The 16191-nt window shown below is 53.5% G+C and overlaps 6 protein-coding genes across 6 annotated transcripts; 2 read left to right on the top strand and 4 right to left on the bottom strand.

Moving 5' to 3' along the window:
• Positions 1-904: 904 nt before the first annotated feature.
• P153DRAFT_25314 (UV excision repair protein Rad23) lies at positions 905-2707 on the bottom strand. The gene is made up of 5 exons (XM_033662738.1): positions 2523-2707; positions 2291-2471; positions 2141-2220; positions 1762-2088; positions 905-1711 (listed from the first exon to the last, which is right to left on the bottom strand). Exons 1-5 carry the CDS (start codon positions 2538-2540, stop codon positions 1106-1108), a joined length of 1212 nt encoding a protein of 403 aa, XP_033523169.1. The 5' UTR covers positions 2541-2707; the 3' UTR covers positions 905-1105.
• Positions 2708-4477: 1770 nt separating this feature from the next.
• Positions 4478-5611, top strand: P153DRAFT_292070 (uncharacterized protein; the record flags this gene model as incomplete). Its single annotated transcript, XM_033663813.1, has 1 exon — positions 4478-5611. The coding sequence occupies one exon, from the start codon at positions 4478-4480 to the stop codon at positions 5609-5611; it is 1134 nt and encodes a 377-aa protein (XP_033523168.1).
• A 120-nt stretch (positions 5612-5731) lies between these two features.
• On the bottom strand, positions 5732-6463 carry P153DRAFT_25283 (uncharacterized protein). Its single transcript, XM_033662730.1, has one exon. The coding sequence runs from the start codon at positions 6231-6233 to the stop codon at positions 5853-5855; it is 381 nt and encodes a 126-aa protein (XP_033523167.1). The 5' UTR covers positions 6234-6463; the 3' UTR covers positions 5732-5852.
• A 1691-nt stretch (positions 6464-8154) lies between these two features.
• P153DRAFT_376161 (uncharacterized protein) lies at positions 8155-11678 on the top strand (the record flags this gene model as incomplete). The annotated part of the gene is made up of 4 exons (XM_033669635.1): positions 8155-8218; positions 8285-9273; positions 9322-9429; positions 9477-11678. 4 exons carry the CDS (start codon positions 8155-8157, stop codon positions 11676-11678), a joined length of 3363 nt encoding a protein of 1120 aa, XP_033523166.1.
• A 929-nt stretch (positions 11679-12607) lies between these two features.
• On the bottom strand, positions 12608-14275 carry P153DRAFT_423267 (uncharacterized protein; the record flags this gene model as incomplete). Its single annotated transcript, XM_033672416.1, has 2 exons — positions 12742-14275; positions 12608-12669 (listed from the first exon to the last, which is right to left on the bottom strand). Exons 1-2 carry the CDS (start codon positions 14117-14119, stop codon positions 12608-12610), a joined length of 1440 nt encoding a protein of 479 aa, XP_033523165.1. The 5' UTR covers positions 14120-14275.
• A 297-nt stretch (positions 14276-14572) lies between these two features.
• P153DRAFT_357294 (eukaryotic translation initiation factor-like protein 6) lies at positions 14573-15499 on the bottom strand (the record flags this gene model as incomplete). The annotated part of the gene is made up of 4 exons (XM_033666719.1): positions 14573-14694; positions 14753-15264; positions 15323-15394; positions 15465-15499. 4 exons carry the CDS (start codon positions 15497-15499, stop codon positions 14573-14575), a joined length of 741 nt encoding a protein of 246 aa, XP_033523164.1.
• Between the last annotated feature and the right edge of the window lie 692 nt (positions 15500-16191).

Below are 16191 nucleotides of genomic sequence, written 5' to 3'. Positions count from 1 at the left end.
CGACATCGCTTGGATTCTAGGACTACTTCTCCACACCTGTCAGATCGCATTCTACATTTATCTCTCGCCAGAACGAAGTTGTGGTATTGTGCAGATGCCTTTGGGGGAGACAAGAGTTCTGCGACCTTGCCCTGAAAATAGTCTCACTGTTTTTGCGATATGTACCCTTGCCTCGCATGTAGATAATTTTTCAAGATACAACGCACAACCTAGAAGTATCCATGGAATGCACAAGTTCATCTTTGGAAAGGATTGGACGTCAAACAACTACCCACGCGAGGTTTCCTTTACCACGTTCAAGACTCAAGACAAAATCCCAGCCACAGAACACCCAACGTTTCTCTGATGTTCTGATTACATCCACCGAATGAAAAAAACGCAACGAACGATCTTCATAAACAACGATATGACAACATCCGTGTATCTTTTTGACAGTGACGTCGACCCTGTGAAAAGTTGGATTACGAGCATGAGTTTCTCCTGAGCACGTTTATGAATGCGACGCCGAGGCCAGATCCTCCCACCCATGTAGACACTCTGCATAGATTTTGAAATCCTTTTTCGATCCGAGAAGTCTATCATATAGCATGTAACGACATTCTTTTTGACACGAGAAGTAATGGGGTTGACATACGGCAGAAAATTGGACGTTCTGCCATATGGGGTGGGAAAGAAACTTTCTAGAACGCTCAATGGTTCGCATGTATCCAGTCTTGGCCCTGTCGCGTTGCACATATCACTTACTGCATGTCAATATTTAGATGGGATGTTTTTTATTTCATTTCATGACGGTATCTGGACTGCCTTTCAGCAGCCATGACCAGGCGTTTTATATCCCAGTCCACGAACCCAACCCTACTTCCTCATCGGGCAGGTACCTGTCATCGTCGAAAAGAGGGCCTGGAGCATGAGGTAGCTGCTACCTGCATCCTTGCCTGGACGCTTGGAAGCGCCAGAACTGAGCAGATGGAATAAATTCGAGGAATGTGCCGTTCAATTTCGAGGAGAACGATCGTACCATGGTAGTGATGACATCAGACGGAGATATAACGAAGTCGGGTATGGTCATGTTGGACAGCGGTTCCACAGGTTGACTCGAGAGCAACTATTGTTCATCTAGGTCCTCGGGTTGGTCAAAGAGGAAATTGGCGGCCAGTTCCTCGTTCTTGTCACATGCGAAATAAGCCTGGATGACAAGGTCGCGCTCGAAACCAAGGCGACATAGGCGCTCAATAGCCTCGCGCTCTTCTTCGGTGACGGAGATGGCCTGTGCACCAGGTGGCAGCGGCTGGTCATCATCGGCATCCTCGGCAAGCAACTGCAAGAACTGCTCAGGGTTTCCAGCGATCATCTGGGCCAACTGAGGATTCCCGGCGCCAACTTGCTGCAGGATAGGCTCAAGCATCTGCGGTTGCTGTTGTACAACCTGTCGTAGCTGCTGAAATTGTGGGTTGTTGCGCAGGAAGTCCAAGCTGTTAGCGTTGAGCGCACCCGTAGCACCAGCTCCTGTGCTACCTGAGCGAGCGCCAGCAGCCGCTCCTCCACGTCCCTGGCCAGCCTGAGCAGCGGCCTCGAACAGATTTATTGGCTCATCTCCTCCGGTGGGGGCGGCGGTCGCACCTGCGTTGCCTCCGGCAGCAGGCTGGGGGGAAGTCGGAGCACGTGCCTGGGGTTGTTGTGCTTGTTCTTGCTGTGCGTTCTCAGGAATACCCTGGCTTGTCATTAGCACATGGCTGGTGTAGATGGAGCGCCGCGTCTCACCGTCAGGAGATACTCGACCGCGCGGTCGGGGTTGAAGAAGGCGGCGCGCATAGCTCGGTCAATGTCTGCCCTCGCGAAACCCATGCTCTCCATGTTGGCGACTGCAGCCTCGCGCTCGTTACCCATGGTCAGGGCTGAGGGGTCGTTGAAACGGGTGCCGTCCGACGCCGCCTGCTGAGCTGGCGCAGGCGAGGGTGTAGCTGGCGCATTCTGCGTGCTGGCGGATGGCGCTGATGCAATGGGTGCTGATGGAGCTGCGGGGGTCTGGGGTACCGCTTTGGCGGGTGTGGAGGGGGCTTTACTTGATGAGGCGGCGGGCTGCTTAGGCTGTGCGAGCTGTTAGTGAACTCCTGCTGCAGTGGCGAACCGCTGCACTGACCTTTGAGACCATGCACACAATGAAGCCCTTCTCCTCGATGCTGTACGACTCGATGGTGTTGGCGTCCTGAAGAATCTTGCCTGTAAATCGTCGTCAGCAACCGTGGCCGCGAGGGCGATAGCCTGGTGGGAGCTGGGGGAGCAAGCGCACCAGAATAGATCAGCTTCTGCTGGGGCACCTCCCAGCCCTTGTCTGCCTGAATCTTGGCCTTGAGCTGGCCGATCTGTCGCGGTGTTAGCCAAGCGTTACAGTACACGTCTGGAATCATGGCTGGTCCGCGTACCGTCTCCGATGGCTCAGCTTCAATGACAAACTTGTTCTGCTTGAGGTCCTGCACAGACGTGAGCTGGAGCTTTGTTTCTGTCGCGTGACATGGTGTTACCTTGAACGTGATCTTCATGTTGGCGGTTGCTCTGTGGAGTGGGTTGAGGATAGTGTTGGATGGGGTGGAGGTGAGGCGGGGGATGCAGGTGGCTCGGGGCCAGAAGCTCGATTAATATGAGAGTGGCAGTCAAGCGCTAGAAGAGGCGGTTATGGAGTAAACGGGCGCTGAGCGTTTGCGTGGGAACGGGCAAGAAGGCGATGGAAACAATAGCTCCAGGCAGAATCACCTCTCGTCCACCCAGCCGCCCAACCGCCCCTCACGAGCACGGAGGGCGGCAGAAGTATTGATCCGGCCTGGCGGCGAACACTGGCGAACGCTGACGCAACGTCTTCCACCATCATCTCCTGCATCATTTCCACCCCAGCATTAGCGCGTTCACTTGTTGTTGGCTGCTGACACGCATGTGAGCTCCCGCGACAACAGTACCGACGTCGCGTCTGCGCCGTCGCCTCACCCGCACGGCCGCTAGGTCCAGGTCTGGTTCTTTGCTTTTTGCCTTTCTTCCTATTTGACTCGAAACCGTGAGTCGCCTGTTCACTGCTAAACGTGGGGAGACGGGTGCGTGTTTCATCGCCCTCTCAGAGGTCCGTTGCATCTCTGGGCGAAGACTGTGCAACCCAACTCATGATACATGTCGTGATCTCCATCCACTGCAGCCGACAACACTATCGTCTGGTCCCACCGTCCCGTCGCGAACTCTGTCAGCAAAGTCGCTTCAGCGTCCTCTCCACCTCGGCCGAGCCCGAGATTTGTTTGTTATGCTTCGTCCAAAAGCAATGCAAAACAACGCGTGCGGAAATGAGAAGCTAACGTTGCAGCAGCTCCACACGCGAAACTTGACAGGAGTCCCTTACAAAGGCTATGACGACCATGGGCCAGGCACGTCTTCCCGCAATTGGCCGTGTTTTCTTTGTTTCCACGCGTAATGTTGCTTTTTGCCTTCTCCCCGTGTCTATTTTCGTGTAGAGTCAGCACACCTAGCCATGGTCTTGCGAGTTTGTTTCCAGCTGCCCGACCACTTAATACGTTTTGAGACGCCAATGTTTCTCTACTGGTGCCTCAAACCAGGTGCGACTCGGCAAAGCATGCGTCCTGTGGGCGGTGCACTGGTCGATTTTCCATCTTACTTCCGACAATGCCTGCGCGCATCCAGGATTAGCCTGGGGTTCCCTAGTCGACTCCATGTCGCCCGATGCGTTCTGCAAGCCCCAGTGCACAGAACGATGACACAAATCAACCTGCACTTTGCTAAATTCATTAAACACCTCTTGGATCCCCACATGTCTTCCCTCCTCATGGTTCTGTCCTGTCCTTCGTTTAATACCTCACTCTCTTTCCCACCGCCGCACAACATACGCTTCCCTAGTTTGTTGTAACGATTACAAGTACTCTTTATCGAAAACGACCATCCCGTCCACACCTCAACGGCTCCACACGCCTTCGAATACACTAGTTACGCGCAAACACCCGTTCGTCATTGCTTTAATCTATACGGACGCGTTCGCGACTCTCCACAGCAACGTTGACTACTATCTCGTTCCTTTTTACATACACCATCTTCATCTAATCGATATACACGCTCGTTATCTTGCCTTGAACGATATCAACACCACCCACTGGACATCTTCCTTACACTCTTTTACGCAACCAAGGAGACGGCATTGGGTTGATTCACACCCAATAGTGCTCTCTCTCCTTCGTCCAACGTAAGTGCTATTGCGGGCAACAGCATGTCTCCATCTCGCACACTCTACGTTTCCATCCTCGGATCTGTGGCATGGTCGGCAACAGTTACAAACGCTGTCTTGTCTATTCTTGAGGCAACTTCGTTTTCGGTTGCGCGGATTTCTCTTTCCAATGTCGCCATCATAGCAGGAACATTGAACCTTCTTTCGCTATGTTGCATCGGTTACTTTGTCGTTCAACATATACGGCCTAGAGATGGCTACTTCATGCGATCAGCGTGGACAGGACGAGTCCTGACCGGATTCAGTGTCTTGCTATCCTTGGCTGCGTTAACAATCACACTTGTTCTGATCGTCATGATCAAGTCAAGATGGCACGAGGTCTCTACCACCTCGTCCAAAGTCGCTGTCACCAACTGGAACGGGCACGTTGCCGCTCACATAGCGGTTTGGTCGATTTCCTGCTTTAGTCAGTTCGCATTGTACTCTCTGTGTTTCTTGATCCGGCACACTCCGGAGGCTCAGGCAGTCTCCGGCTCTGGTCCCCGAGACTCAGTCATGTCAGAGTTCCCAAACAGACGTACAAGCAGAGATATGTTCGGGATAGAAGCAACGCGACCATCATCACCGCTTGCAGGACTCCCTTCTCCAACGTTCTCTCATCGGTCTTCAAAATCGCTCAACTCTTTCCGGGAATCAATTCGCCATGTTGTGCGCCCCGCCACGTCACGCACAACTTTGATCAGCCGTCCTTCTTTCTCACGGAGTGTCTACTCCGACAACCAATCCTGCCATAGTGTCGCCCACCCTGATGGCTTCGACAGCTGGGACACCAGCAGCGTGAGCCCTTGTGCTCGCGATGCAGTGATGCAATTCACACCGTCTTTAGCCACAACACTTGAAACCATTCCTGGCAGTCGACCAGCCACACCGGCTCGCGTCCTGGACAGTCCTCTCCTTTCTGACCTTCCCGAAGCCGATGAGGACCTGGTTCCTCCCCCCAAAATGATGCCCGACACATCGCGCCCACCAAGTCCCAGTCTCGGCAATGAAGGACACATCCACCCTTTGTTCAGGAGCGAGAGTCCCACCCCAGCTCCTTCCGCTACGCCCGGGACGAGTATACTTGCGAGTCCCTTGGCTAACCAGGCGATCGTTGCCCCTTCTCGCTCGTATTCTCGAATGCGGTCGAACAGTCGCACAGCGACCTCAAGTCCGCTGGTTCCTGCGCGAAGTATTCGCGACCGGCGCGCAAACAGCATGCGCTCGCTTTCGAGGAGTCCCTCGCCGCCGAGCCGAGAGATGACTCCCCCAATTCCAGATTTTGTTCTCAACTCCTCGCCGAGGAGTAGTTGGAGTGGATCGCGGAGAATGCAACTCCAGTTCTCTCCAGATCGGTGATAGTTCTACCCAAGGTTCTGGACGTTCCTGCTTGCGTTTTTCTGGATGAGTTTCACCCGCGATTACGCACATAATGTTGATGGACCTAATGCTATACGATTTTCCTTGTAGATACTGATTCCCCTACGGTTCTGGCTTTCCTTTCATTTTGTTCGCTCGATCTACGGCTAGAGCTTGGCGTTGTATACCACAGTACGAGGAAAAGATCATATAGTTTTAGTCTTATTATGTTGTCATGTATCTAAGTATAAGGAGTAGGTTGGGATCTTCCATATGGAGAAGACGGATGGATTAGAGGCTCAGGACGACACGACCAATGAATTATATATTTAGACTTTACACATTGCTTGCAAGAATATTGGCATGTTCCACGCTCTATCTCACCTATACATCCTCCACTTTCCAGCTCCCAGTTTCTCAACTCCTCACCCGGCCTCTTGATCCGTTGATCCGAATCGTCATTACACAAATTTTTCAGCCCTGCACGATCGCAAGCCGTTTGTAAACCCAGCCCAATGGATGCCCAGCCGTTGCATGGATACCACCATGCGGCCCTTGAGTCGCGCAGCCTGGACACCCCAACGAACAGCGACGTGAGGTGTAGATGCTTCATTTTCTGCATTACCACGCCAACGCTGCGAATACGAGCATAAAAGGCGTAATATGAGATGGTGGGCGAATACTATCACACGTGCATGGACGTCATAATGAGAGAGCAAATGACTTATACACCTCGGGGTCGAACATGAGACCTACTGTGTAGGGTTGAAAGGATCATATGGGCTGCGGATAACGAGGAGCAGTAAGGTCCTCGGTTCATAGTTCGTGACAGGGAAGATGCAGAGAACGATTGAGTACGCAGTGCATTTGCTTGTTCCCACATGAAGTGGCTGGACATGTTCACTCAAGTCTGTCATGTAATCACCGCTTGGCACCCTTCATTTCGGCATTACTGAACGTGGCAGCCCCCTACGGGAGAGGCCTTGCGCTGCATTTCATAAGTCCCCGGTTCGTGGATTGCGGGAGAAGCCTCGCAGAACAAACTTTGAACGTCCTGGATCTGAAACACGGCAGACGCCAGAAAGAATGTTTCGCAATGTTCGTTTGCGGAGGTGTGGTGTCCTGCGAAAGGAGATCCGAGTAGTAATTATGGCCCGTGCGCGATGCACCAACAACCATCCGCCTCAATCAAGAAGACAACCCTTCGAACAAGACGAGACAAGCTTCAACAACCCTTTGCATATCCTCTAGCTCAAGAGACAAACCTAAAGCTTTGCGGTGCATGCGAGTCACACTCGTGATGATTTGTTGCATGAACAGATTGCTTGTTTGATCAGTGACGGATGATCTGATCATCCCGTAGCGCCCGGGCTAATGACGTGCGACTTGGGGCGAGTGAGGGCGAAACTCGGATGAGGCACAAGCGGATAACCGGCTTGGTCAGGGTCTGCGAGCATGTGTGTTTGTAGTGTTTATATTTTGTATTTAAGGATGAAGAGACAGAACTTCCTGTGCTTCTGTTCGTGAGGTGGGTGGGCTTGAGTTGGATGGTGTTGCTGACGAAAGCATGCTGGTTGCCCCTGATTGGTTCTTGTATTGATTGCATCGTGAGACTTTCATGATTATTTGCAAGAGCGTGCTGTAGATGTCATGCAGAGTACATCATTCAGATTTGTACTGAAATTTACATGTTTTATCAATTACTCACCGTCATCGTGCAGAGAAAAGTGTTGTTCGCAATGCTGTTGTTGCAGAACTTTGCAGGACAACTCTCGTTTGTGGCTGGCTAATCCCTACCGTGCTACCAATTAGGACTAGCACCGACCAGGGCTTCTGGAGGATCTCAGCAGCATCTTCACCATTAACGAACATTTACGACCTGCAGTACCCCGACAACTCTCGAGGCTTGACTATCTGATACTTCTATACCATCTTTTCAACTTTTGACCCCCGGCGCCCGCTACGAGCATAAGCGCTTCTGCTCACCCGTGCCACGCAGGAGCATTTGCTTGACAGGGTTCCAAGGTTGCTTCTTGAGAAGGACAACTCTCTTGACCTCAACTAGCAGACCTGGGTTCAAAAGCACTCGGAACATATCTGGTTTGACTCGAAGAATAGGTGATGATTTTTTAGGTGGACGGCTCCTGTTCTTTGTCGTTTCATTGGGTAATCCTGTTTTGCTACAGTGTGGCTTCACTGGTCACGCATGGTGAGTTGCGCTCATATTCACATTCAACTCTAACAAAACCCCTCTTCCTTCTGTTTGTTGTAGCGCTACATGAGGTACTCTAGTGCTTGCCGATTACTTCGAATTGCTCTTGACTTATCACGCTCAGTTGCTGACACGACTTGCTCACAGCTCCAGCAACTCACGAGACATAGCCCAACCCAGGCAAGCCTCACCCAACCTGCATATTTTCAAGCGCGTAAGTGATTCCTCCGCTTCTCCAAGCAACTGCAACATTCGATACTTGGGAGCATTTCCTGAGACAAGACAAGGGCTAATCGCAGGTAGTGTGTCCACAGGCCAGCTCTCAGCGACAATGCCACCAAAACGCAAGAACAAAGCGGTCAAGATTGCATCAACCAAGGCTCTCAAGACCACAAGTACGTTTACTCCAGCTTTTGCCTCTGCTCATCTGGCCCCGTTAGCCATGCTAATCTTGGCGGCAGCCACTAGCTTGGTACCTAAGCGAAGAAGGCATAGTCTTGAAGGAAGAAACAACATGTCGACGCGACTTGCACCCTCAGAACCTCTCCACATGACCACACGACGCGCTGCAAAGACGGCTTCTAACCATTCAAGCTCTGCTGCATCATCAAGCGCCGCTTCAGGCAGTCGTCGTAGTTCTCTGAACGACATTGTGCAGTACGAGGATGCGCAATCCGACATTGATCAAGAGCGACCAGCCAAGCGGAGCCGAACGTCGACCCATTCTGGTTCGCCGCAAATGTCCAATGGCTCCTTCGACAACAACACTCCCATGAATGGAACGCAGACGCCAGAAGTGCAGAAGCCTGCATCTGGTGCGACTTTGAGTGCGCCAAAGCCAGCAGGCAAGAAAAGGCGCGCATCAGACGACTCGGCGCAATCTAGCAAAACACGCCCAAACGGTGTTCTGACCCGTACTCAGAGCGATGTCTCCGAACAACACCCGCGCAAGAAGAAGCGCAAAACAACAGACACCCCTGCAGATTCCGCCGACCAGCCTCCAGAATTGACTGACGCTAGTACGTCGCCCAATTCACCTGAGCAAATTCCGGATGTTGCAAGCAGCCAAAATCTCCAAAATGTTCTACCCACCAATGGCGAGGTACCCGCAAAACCCGGGAGGCGCTTGCCAGGTCGACGGCGCCAACCGCATGCGGACGTCCATGTCGAGGCCGATCTGCGCCGACAACTAAATGTCAAGATGAACTATCGCAGTCTTGCCAAAGTGCAGAAGATTTTGCTTGAGGAGTTGTCAAATCGTACGCTTAAGAATCTGCAAAATGATCCTGACTATCACGAGCGAGTTCCAGGGTATGCGCCGCTCATGGCGCAACTGGACCAGCGCCGCGATGCCCGTCTAGACCAAGTCAACGCCGTGCGCACTTATAAGCTTGAGCAATTGGAACGCGTGCGCATAGCTGAAGAGCACATCCAGAAAGAGCAATACACTGTAAGTCATTATACTGATGTCAGATACACCAGGGCTCACCAGATGTAGAACCGGTTCCAAGAGCTACAGGATGATTTTCTACTTCAATGTTATTTCCGTATGAAGCGATTAGAGCGTGAGATGAACGGCGAGAAGGCAGACGCTACAGATGATGAGGTAGGATCTACGCCACTCCTTAACTTTGTTTCGCCTAACTCTTCTAGGATAATGTTTTCCCACCCACCTACAGCCATGAGCCAGGCCATGACTATGAGGGCCGAATAGGCTCCAAATATGCCTCACGCAGTAGGGCTTACGTCGAGGCTGACAATGAGCTTGAAAATGACTCCCGACGACGACGGCTCAATCTAGCCCGAACAGCCTTTGTAGTTGAAAACGAAGATGCGGACGACTCCATCGATGAACTTGCCGGCGGGTATGCCACATTTGTTGGCCCTGATCGTACCAAGTCCACTGCGCATTACAACCTCGTCAGCCTCGCCGATGCTGCGGAAGAGATTGAAAGGACGCCAACGCCGCAACCTCCACCACCAGTAATGCAGATAATACCGAACGAGCACGCTGTGCAGCTCATGATGCTTGCAGAGCTGTCAACAGCGCAGGCACAAGCTGTCATCCCGCAAAACCTGGCATATCCATACCAGCAACCTCAAATGCAACCACAGATGCAATCGCAACCGCAACCGCCACAGACGCAACCGCCACTGACGCAACCGCCACAGACGCAACCACAGATTCAATCACCTCAACCGCAACAGCAAGTGCAGCAACATCAACCTACCATGCAGCATCCTCAGTTCGATGTCCCCGCTGTCGCAGAAGAGTTGGCGAGGCAATTGGCGCTCATGGAAGCTCTTCCAGTGACTTCAGTAGCCCTTCCAGCTCGAGCTGCGCATAATAGTCCTGCCAAAACATCACAATCAACAGTGGAACCTGCACAAGACGTTCTTCGTTCAGAACCTAACGGTATCAATAATGCGAGCGAGTCTGAAACACAGAAAAAGGCGATACCAGCCAGAGTCTCGACGCACCGCATAATGGATATGCTCAACAACGATTCAGATGTTCCAGTATACAGACCGCGAGAGCCTCAGCCTCAGCCTCAGCCACAGGTGCAGGAGCCGAGCACTCCGTCAAGACGAGAGGCTGTCAGTCAGCACAACACTCCATCTCACAACAATGCTCTTCGACAAGATACTAATGTTCAGAGGCGGGAATCGGTCACTGAGCAGTCCAGGGTGGATGATTCAGGGGATTACGACTATGCACCTAATAACCCTCCATCGTCGCCACATGCGAATGCCCAAGTACCGCATATCAATCCTCAGCCATTACAATCTAATCCTCATGCTTCACATTCGGATTATCAAGCACCAGCTCCGGCACCTTGGTCGGACCGAACGCTTGAGCAAAGGTTGCGCGAAAGGGACCCTTTACGCAAGATCAGAGAATTACTCGACAAGAAGGCACGCAGAGCGCCTCCTGACCGACCCCATTACTCCCCCGGCAATCCATTCGCTTACCTGACCCCGAAAGACGAGTATGATCCACAGAATCCGTCAGTCGGGATATATAGTGGATCTTCAAGCACAGCACCAACACATTCTTCTGCAGGTCGTCGTGAATCTCAGGATCGACGCTCGTCGCACTGGGAGAGCGACAGACGGCCGAGCGGGTCTCAAGCACCTCAGCAGCCAGGGGCTTCACCATACCAGGGCAGTCCTCCTCAACCATATCGAGGAGACTCCAGTAGACCTGCGCCGGCACCATCTACGCATCAGAGTCCATATGCTCCGCCTCCCGGTTCAATGCCCCTTCCACCAAAGCCGCCTGGCCCACCACCGTCGGTTCCTGTCACTAACTTTCGCTTCGCCCACTACGATCACCCTGCACCGTCAATGAGGCCCTCGTTTCCACTTGGTCCATTACGTCCGGAGTATCAACAGCTAGCTTCAGCTTTGACGCAAATTGCGCCGCCGCCGCCATCACCGCACTATCCTCCGCAGTACGGAGGCCCACAACACTATCAAAGCGGATACGTTCCACCACCAGGATCGTTCCAGGCTCCTCCGCCTCCCGGACCCAGCATGCAGTCGTATCCGCCGCTCAAAATCCACCAGTATGGTGGTCAACCTATTCTTCCTGCCAGCATGGCTCCTCCACCACCGCAATCAGGACCCCCGGTACAGTTTGTGGGTCAGTCGGTTCTTCCACCGGTTGCACGGGCGTACTCTCCAACGCAAGGCCAGCCGCCTCGAGTACACTACGACCAGCGCGAGGGTCATGGTGATCGTCAACCTGAACCCCAGTCGAGGCCTCGACGACAGTACAGGAGCTATCATGCGCCTGGCACACAGTTCAGGAGTTATCAAGGACCTGGGGAGCAACGACGGAGAGGCGGTTAGGAAACGTTAACTCCATACTCAGACCCTACCCATTGGGCGGTACATTGTGCGAGTCATTCCAAGTTTGCACAATCTCTTGTTCCCCCAGACTCAACTGGGAATCGCAAAACTCAGAGCGCAACACCATCTCTGAGTTCGACGCCTCCACGGCTCGCGAGAAACAACGATAGATGGCCGTCTTTTGTACAAACACGGCCTGAAGCCTTGCGACGTACAAACGCGTAAGAAGCCGCCAACCACGAGAAGCACCTCCATATTTCCACCACCCTCGACGATGCCCAAATCCTTGAGGAGCGTAACCTCCTTCCAGCCCAGTGTGCAAACCCCAAGCAACCAACTGCTGCCAAGAACAGTCTTCGCAGTTTCGAAGAAAGAGAGCAAAGCAGCACACCTCACCACCTTTACCATATTAGAATACTCCCCCCCAATATTTTCTGCGTTGGATAACGCGTTCCCACCCGCGGCTTGGGATTTGTGCCTTTCTACGTTCACCTATCTTATCGCCGCCCCTCGACGCTTTGGCGTTACGTTACTTTACGTTGCTTTGGCTCGATATAGTTTGCTTTTGGTTTGTGCTTTGTAATTCTTACGCTTTTTGCCCTTTGCTTGACTTGTATATACGTGATTGGATTCCATCGACGGGGGGGTCGCATTGTAGTGTGTCTTTGGATAGGAGTTGGTTACTTTCTTCAGTGTGTGTACGTTGCTTTGCGTCTTTTTTCTGCTTCTTCTTCTCTTCTTCTCGGGGGTTGAATTCGAATGCGTTGGTTCGTGCGGGAGATACCACGGGGTGGTTGGTTGGTTTGCACACCGATACTGCAGTTACAATGAGTGAGTGGGTGGGTGAGTGAGGTAGTGTTGTCAGTAGAACGATAGTTTATTAATACGAGTCTAATGATGATATCTCTGTCGTGTTTCGTCGTGCTGGATCAAGACCTGCTCGAGCACTTCGCGCAGGCCTGTTCATGTATCCCACTCCCACTCCCACTCCCTCTCATCCTTCAAGCCTTCCGCGAACCCGGCGTCCACTCGGCCCCCAACCGACTCGCCCCGCCAAACCCACCAGCCCGCGTCCCCCTCGGCGTCCCCCCACCCACGCGTTCAAACAACCTCTGCGCAGCAGGCGTCAAATCCGCCTTCGCCCTCCTCGGGGTCTGCGCGCCCCCAAGTCTCGCCGCAGGCGTAGGCGCAGACAAGAACCTGGGCGTGTCGCCCTTGAAGATGCCCAACCCGGCACCTACACCGACACCGATACTGCTACCCTTTGCATTTGCATTCCCACCACCGCTGGAGCGCTGCGCACCGATCCTGTCCACCATCTTAAAGTGCATTTTTTCGCGGGCCGAGGACTCGGCCATGCTGAAGGGCGTGGCTGTGCTTCGGCCCACGCCGTACCGCTCGAGGAGATCTTCTGGCGCGTCGTCGTCGTCGTCGTCTTCTGGGTCGGGGGCCACGGCGTCGACGAAGGCGTAACCATTTACGCGCGGGGTTTCGCTGCCGGTGTATGCTGCTTCGCTGGGATTCAGTCTTGGGCGACCTGCAACGGCGTCGCGGATCGCGGAGAGGGTTGGGCTGGACGGACGCGGAGGGTCGGCGGCCGGGGCGGGGAGGCGTGTGTTTGCGTGTAAGACTTGTTTTGGGGGCGCGAGGGAGGCGGCTTCGGCGCGTTGGGCGCGGGTGGCGGTCCAGGACTCGACGCTTTCGGGGGCGAACATGAGGGTGTTGAAGGGGACATGTTTGTGTGTTGTGGGGGCTGCGGGGCGGTCGTCTAGGTTCTGGCTTGGGCGGGCGACGACGACATCTTTCGATGTGGAAGTAGTGGCTGAGGCTGCGGCGAGGAGTTTCTGCTGCGCGAGCCGCTGCTTGCTCGCGTACATGTTCCCTTCTCTCAGCCAGACATTCTTCTCAAACTTCTTCTTATTGTGCTTGTCGATGATCTGCGAGAAGCTCTCCTGGTCCTCGGACGTGTACTTTGCCTGGAAAGCCCCCAGACTCATGTCCATGTCCACGTCGTCCAGTTTGCCCGATCCTTCCTCATCCTCCTCGAATTCCGTGGCAGCGACAGTGAGCGGTGTGTCCGCGCCCCAAACACTCGGCGTCTTGTCGCCTGCCCCAACACCTCCCCTGGCGAATCGCGTCCTCTCGGCAGCCTTTCTCCGCCCACCGGACACGGGCGTCATGGCCACGGTCAGTTTCTTCCCCGCGTCTCTGATCCATGACTTGTCTCGGCTTTCGACGGCGTTGAGGTACTCGCGTTGCGCGTCTGCTTCGGCGAGCCCGGGGAAGAAGTCGCGGCGGATGATGTGTGATATGGCCGACGTGTATGTGTCCTCGTCCAGGACTACAGAGGGCCGCTTTATGCGCTTCGGTGCGAGAGGAGGCGGCATGAGCGCGGTAGAGGCGCTGCGCTTGGTGAGCGCTGAAGAGTTTGTGGATGTCATTGTTGGTGGGTGTGCTATGTGACTGCTGTGGCAAGGAGCACGACTTGCTGTCGGGGTGGAAAAAGACCCCAGACAAGCGCTATGCAAGCACACGCATCTACCCTTTGTGCGAGTGTGAGGGCGCGCAACGAATGCAAAAGTGTGGAGAGGAATGAGTGTTGGCGCAAAGCAATGCTCGAGGCACACAACTTCACATGACGTTGCCAAGCAGGGCAGATGGCTCTCACCGCCTTTCAGCCCTACACACAAAATGTGGGATGCATCACTGTCGCAAAATCTAGAACACGACTCTTGGTATCGTTCATTTTCTGCACCAGAAAAGCTGGTGGGTATTGATATGCAGTTGCTCCCTTTCTCCAGACGCCATCCACAGAGTCTTTCCAGCTGCCGCAATCACATGCTGTGTATAGCGCGCGTAGACCGTGTACCCAAGTACTGACACCTGCATCTGATCTAGTAGAACGACTCGACCATAGCATCCTTGTGTGTCGTGTTGATGGCGCCAGGGCCGTTGCCCTCGCCGAGTCTGAAGACCGACTCGACAACGGAAAGCTCAGTCGCTGTTGTGTCCAGACCTGCAAATACTCATTAGCTGCCATGCGCTCAAACCACGCGTTCAACGTAAAGACATACCAGTAACAGCCATCCAGTCATTGACAACCATCCCCGCGCCCACAACCGCACTTCCGCGATTCACACTGCCCGCCACGAGCGGGACCTGCAACAAACTCGACAACTCGTCCTGGTCCTGAATGCTCGTCTTGGGATGCACAATACCACCCTGGTTGCTCAGCGCCATGTAACTCCCCGTAAGCACGTTGTCCGCGATCGTCTGCCTGAACACCTCCACGCCCAGCACATCGGCTATTATCTCCTCCGTCTCGCGCTCAATATCCGGGTGTACGAGCGCAACATGATCGTTGCAGCATATGACGTTACCGAGCGCAGATAACCGCTCTTCTATGCGCTGAATCTTGACCGCATCGGGTATCGAATTGCGCAGGTGCTGGAGCTCTTGGTCGGTGGTGGTGGTGGGGACGAGGAGACCGTTCTTGTTGCCTGCCGTGAGGCGCCCGATTATGCGTGTTCCGGCGATTGTGGCGTGGCAGATGGGGATTACGTCTTGGAGTTCGGCTTCAAAGACACTGTGCGCGCATGTTAGGAGACCCGCCCGCCATGAAGCTTCGAATGATACTGTCATACCTGTAGAAGTTCTCGGAAGCTCCGACTGCGACAATCGCATACGCATTTGTAAGTGTAGCAAAGACACCGACTCTGCGACATACAGTATTAGTAGCTATCCCCATTACATCCATACATTCTTGCACAGTGGGGGCAAACTCACTCATTCGAGTTCTCAAACTGAGCGCGGACAGCCATGATTGCGTTGTTTCCGTTGTACTGACAAGAAACTCTGTTAAGAAGAGGATGGTTATGTAAGAACGAGGTGTAGTAGTAGCAGTAGTGAGGTGATTATCGAGCTGTTCAGTTTGCGATGTGCAGAAAACCAAGAGAGGCGGCGGACTTCCATTTTTTGTAAAGACCGACATCACTTTCTGCCCCGCTATCCCGATCTAGCTAATGCGCTTGGCAACTTCGACTCATCGTGAGTTCACTTCCATCCATCCAAGCAGATTGGCCATTGCTAGATATGGGGGCGTGTATGACTGTTTGTCGCTCAGTCACACCTAGGTGGCGATATGAAGGCGAATTGTCGGTGTTACGCCATGTACCCGTGTAAATGGAAGGTCAATGCTAGGACACACTAAAGTGACAGTCTGCGCAACGCATCACCATCATCTCCTCCCTCAGGCAAATCCCCGTCCCATCGTCGCGCCACATGAAGGAACGAGCCACCGAGCCTTCGTCCCTGGTATTTACGCTTTGCTTTGCGCCTTGCGCCTCGCGGCACTGGTGCGGGTCCAGCCCTAAGCCACCGGCAGAAGCAAGACATAATCTCGGAGAATTACATAGAAGCAAGTTCACACAAGTCCAAGCTGGAAATGACAGTCTAAGTTGTTTTGGTCTTGTTGCATGTAAGGCGGTGACCACGACAATGGTTCTGCGAAATA

Source organism: Dothidotthia symphoricarpi (genome assembly GCF_010015815.1).
Source record: "Dothidotthia symphoricarpi CBS 119687 unplaced genomic scaffold P153scaffold_11, whole genome shotgun sequence".
Lineage (NCBI taxonomy): Eukaryota > Fungi > Ascomycota > Dothideomycetes > Pleosporales > Dothidotthiaceae > Dothidotthia > Dothidotthia symphoricarpi.
This window is presented reverse-complemented; position numbering and strand designations above follow the sequence as displayed.